General features: G+C 49.8%; 1 protein-coding gene across 1 annotated transcript; it reads left to right on the top strand.

The window, feature by feature from the left end:
- The first annotated feature begins 1,953 nt into the window (after positions 1 to 1,953).
- On the top strand, positions 1,954 to 4,134 carry LOC123937322 (growth-regulated protein homolog gamma-like). Its single transcript, XM_045998086.1, has 4 exons — positions 1,954 to 2,283; positions 2,409 to 2,532; positions 2,639 to 2,722; positions 3,502 to 4,134. The coding sequence occupies exons 1-4, from the start codon at positions 2,190 to 2,192 to the stop codon at positions 3,515 to 3,517; spliced, it is 318 nt and encodes a 105-aa protein (XP_045854042.1). The 5' UTR covers positions 1,954 to 2,189; the 3' UTR covers positions 3,518 to 4,134.
- Positions 4,135 to 4,525: the final 391 nt, after the last annotated feature.

The raw sequence follows: 4,525 nt of genomic DNA, 5'->3' as shown, positions 1-4,525 counted from the left end.
AGCTAATACTTCCTATTGTTTGGGCATCCAGCTGCTAATGCCCAAGGCATAGAGACAGTCATACCTGAAACGTTTTCCCATAAATGGATTGGGGAGAATTTTTATTCTTTTTCCCATTTTACATAGGAAACTAAAATTTCAAACACTGGATTTTAAAAGTCTGTTCTAAGAGCTTGAAAGAATATAGATGTACCTTCCTTTCATAATTCCTGATGCTGAAAATTTTAAAAGACAAATTGAAAGATTTTTTCCCCCCTGTTTACATAAGGATTCACTGCAGGTAAGTGCCTTCATCAGTTCAGGCTGCTGAAACAAAATACCATGCACTGGCTGACTTAAACATTTATTTCTCGTTCTGGAGGCTGGGAAGTCTAAGATCAAGGTCAGCAGACTCAATATCTGGTGAGAACCCTTTTCTTGTTTTGCAGATCGTCTTGCTGTACCCTCACAAGATAAAGAGAGAGAGAGAGAGAGAGAGATCAAGCTCTCTGGGTGTCTCCTCTTATAAAAGCATTTAATTCCATCCTGAGACTCCGACCCCCCGGAACCCCATATAGACTTTATTACGGCCTAGAGTCCCCACTCCTCATACACCATCACAAGGTATAGGCTTCAACACTGGAATTTGTGGAGGGCATATTTAGTCCATTACAGGAAGATTTTAAAACACAACTTCTATTTTAACAAATATTTATAGAACGCAATATGTGCTGATGTTTTACAAATGTTAACACATTTAATACTCATAACAACCTTGTGAGGCAGGCATTAATTACTTGTTCTCCTTTACAGAGGAAAACCAGGAGCGCAGAGAGAGTAGGTAAATTGCCCACAATCAGAGGGTCATGGGGTAAGAAATGGTGTAGCTGAGGCTCCAGCCTTCAGGGCTTTACCACACTGTCCCTGTTCTGGAGGCAGGCCAGCTCGCTCGGCCTCCAACCCTTCCCACTGGCACTTCCAGAATATCTTCCACATCCCTGAGGTCTGGGCTACCCTGGAGAGTCTACTGAAGCCATCTACTTTCATCCAAAAAGAGATACCAAAACTGATGCTGAAAAGCACATTGCCCCGGTGAGAAGACCTCAGCTACAAAGACTGAAATGCTTTATTGGCATTCTTAGAAAACTACCCTTGCTGGCAGTTGTTTCCCTAGGCCATCAAATTCAGGAGCCAGATAAATTCAGATGACCCCTCGGTGGAACAGCCTAGTAACCTAGTATTTACATACTTGGAAACCTGTCTGTTGGAGACTCAGAGGAGTCAAGTGGGAGTTCGCTAGGTCCTGGCTGTCTGGCGTCCATAATCCCTTCTGCCAGGACTGGAAAAGCTGGACCTCCCAATCCCAGGCCTCACTGCTCCCGAATGCCTGCCCGGAATGGAAACACAGGCTCCTAGACAACCGGCGCGGGGCTCCAGGAGTTGCTAGAGTGTGGCAAGTCCCAGAATTTCGAGGAGAAGAAACAGGACAGGATACCAACTGTATCCTCACACAAACCCTGACTCCGCTCCAGGGCAGTCTGTCCCCGTCCCCCGCAGCCATGCCCCGCTGCGCAAAGCACAGGACTGAGTGTGATGTATCTGCCCTGATAACACACCAAAGAAGACAACCTTCTTCCCTGTCATCTGGGATGACACTTTCAGAGCTCTTACTCCGGAGACGAAGACCATCTGCAAAACCCAGTTTAGAGTGAGAGGATGTATAGGTAAGAGAGGCTGCCCTTCCCGCCTCAACTCTTCCAATTGCAACAGCTTCAGTGTCTATGAGAGTTAATTCTCTCCCCTGAAGGATCGAACTGAAGGGTCCGACCAGACCTGCCCTGCGTCCCCGGGACCGTGGCACCCACGCGACCCCCGCAGGGGCACCGACAGCGTAACGGCCACTCACGGCCCTTTGGGGATTGGGGCGGAAAGAGGACGTCCCCGGCTCGCAGGGACACGCGGGAGGCGGGGCCGGCGGGTGGCCGGGCGGGTCCCCCTCCACCCCGGGGCGGGGCCGCGACGACCTTTCCGACCCCGGAGCGACCTGCGCTGCCGGGAATCTCCCTGGCCCCGGGCTCGCTCACTTCCCCGCGCCGACCGCGGATAAAAGCGGTTCTCCCGGCTCCGGGAGCCACAGAGTCCCCTCGGCCGGCGCTCGCTCCCCTCTGCAGCCGCCCGCACCGCCGCCCCGACGCTCCGAGCTGAGCCCCATGGCCCGCGCCGCCGCCGCCCCCCGCGCTCTCCGGCTCCTCGGCGCCGCGCTGCTGCTGCTGCTGCTGCTCCCCGCCGGCCGCCGCGCCGCAGGTGACACTCGGCGACCCCAGCGCCCGGGCGGGGATCGGGGATCGGGGTCGGGATCGGGATCGGGATCGGGGTCGGGGGGCGCCCACCCCGGGACCGCGCGCTCACCCCGTGCGTTCTCCCCGCAGGGGCGCCCGTGGCCGCCGAGCTGCGCTGCCAGTGCCTGCAGACGGTGCAGGGGATTCACCTCAAGAACATCCAGAACGTCGTGGTGACGCCCTCGGGACCCCACTGCGACCACACCGAAGTCATGTAAGTGACGCCCCGCGCCGCGGAGCCCCGGCCGCCCCCCCTGCCCCCGCCCCCGCCCGGCCGCCCGGCCGCACCGGCCGACGCCAACTCTGCCTTCTCCCCGCAGAGCCACTCTCAAGAATGGGCAGGAGGTTTGTCTCAACCCCGAAGCCCCCTTGGTCAAGAGACTCATCAACAAGATGCTGAACCAGTGAGTTGTGCCTTTTACTCACACGTGGGAGGAGAGCCGGGAGGAGAGCCGTAGGTCAGCACTCCTGGCAAGTGCCCCCGGGAGTTTTTATCAAGGGCTCAGCTGAAGGACTGAAAATCGTTTTTATTCACAATGAAATCTGCTAGTAAGATCATTCGTTTGCTCTGGTGCCAGGAGGATATTTCCAGTGCCCTCAGTCCCCATGCAAATGAGTGTGGGTAAACGTGTCTTCCTAAAAGTGGGTTTGGCCAATGATGCTAAAATGCCTCCTACCCATTAAGGAACAAGCGGTATTTACTTCCATCCCTGATGGGTTTCAGCCCTGAGAAGCGCCACCCCTGGTTTTGGGTAACATGGACCTCTGAAGCTTAGCTGTGGAGAGCAAGGGCTTTGAGACCTCCCTAAGCTCAAATCTAGGATCTTTATGAAAGTTTTCCAATCCCTTTGAGCTTCAGCAGAACGGGATAGGTAATAATAGCTATTTCATGGGTTGTATGAGGTTTAAGTGAGGTCTTGCATGTAAATTTTAACCCAGTGTGACAGTGAGTACTATGTTTTAGTTCTTTCAAGGCAATAATAGAGGTCAGTCCACAGCCCTGCCCATCCACAATAAAGACCAAGTCTCTGTTGTGCAGGGCAGTGGATACTGTGGGACCTTGTCTGGGTGCAGGGCTGGGCCAGGGTCTGTATACAGAAATCCCTCCTGCCTCAGGGGCCAGTGTGAGAGAAGAGCAGGGTTCCTTAGCACCTGTAACAGTAACCCGTCTCTCTCATCATAGGGACAGCGCCAACTGACCCCAAGACAAGTAAGAAGCTTCCTGGTGACTGTTCCTGAAAAGCCCTTATAGGAACTGAAATGGAAGAAGAGAACAACTGCCTTCCACAGACATCTAGAAAGGCCTTAGAGTGTTTGACTACGATGAGTTCTATTTATTTATGTTTGTATTTATTTATTTTTCAAAGCTCATATTTAATATTTTATATGTTAGTATTTAAAGATGTGGATGTGTTGAATCAAACATAACTCAGTCCTGGTTGTTATTTAATCTGAAGATGATGGGTTTTAAACATGTTGTGAAACCAGTGTTTCCGGGGAAATCATCAAGTGCTATCGCATATTGGTGGGCTGCGTGGGGAGGGAAGAAGGGAGAGGAAGCAATTCAACAGTGTGTACAGTTTTATTTTTGTACTTGTTTAAAAGAATGCCAGTTATTATTTATTGAAACTGTTTCACTTTATGTGATCAACATTTTTATGTTGAAGCTTCCCTTGGACATTTTATGTCTTGTTTGTAGGGCATAATGCCTTGTTTAATGTTCATTATGCAGTGTTGCTCTGTCTTTGAACAGAGAAGTTAAAACTATTGTTACATTTTTACAAATTATATGACAATAAAGTTTTGCAAAAAATAACACGCCTGGGTTTTGTTTTATTCTTCTCCATCTTTGGTTCCTACTGGGTGTCCAAGGTATTATACAGTTAGATTGTAGGTCACACCTAACTTTATGCCTGCTACTAGTTTTCATTATCCTTACCTTTCTCTTATTTAAGTAATATTTGACATACTACTCTCCCCAAGCACCTTGAGAAATCTAGTTGTACACAAAACATTGCTGCTTTTCATACTGTTTCAATATTCAAGGTTAGTTCTTTATAAACTTCTGGATTTTTACAAATATTGTAACAAGAGCTCCTATTAAAGGTGTTAAGTGAGTAGATTTTCAAACAGTTATGCAATTCTTTCCCTTTTGATGAGGCTGGGACCAAAAGATGGAAAAGTGGACTGTTCCTAAGAACTTGAAA

Source organism: Meles meles, chromosome 2 (genome assembly GCF_922984935.1).
Source record: "Meles meles chromosome 2, mMelMel3.1 paternal haplotype, whole genome shotgun sequence".
Taxonomy (NCBI): domain Eukaryota; kingdom Metazoa; phylum Chordata; class Mammalia; order Carnivora; family Mustelidae; genus Meles; species Meles meles.
The sequence above is the reverse complement of the archived record's forward strand: the minus strand, read 5'-3'. Positions and strand labels throughout refer to the sequence as shown.

Bases quoted from the DNA above. Each gene is read 5' to 3' on its own strand.
- LOC123937322 (XM_045998086.1), top strand. From the start codon at position 2,190: ATGGCCCGCGCCGCCGCCGCCCCCCGCGCTCTCCGGCTCCTCGGCGCC. The intron at 2,284-2,408 runs GTGACACTCGGC...TTCTCCCCGCAG, and splicing joins CGCCGGCCGCCGCGCCGCAG to GGGCGCCCGTGGCCGCCGAG. The intron at 2,533-2,638 runs GTAAGTGACGCC...TTCTCCCCGCAG, and splicing joins TGCGACCACACCGAAGTCAT to AGCCACTCTCAAGAATGGGC.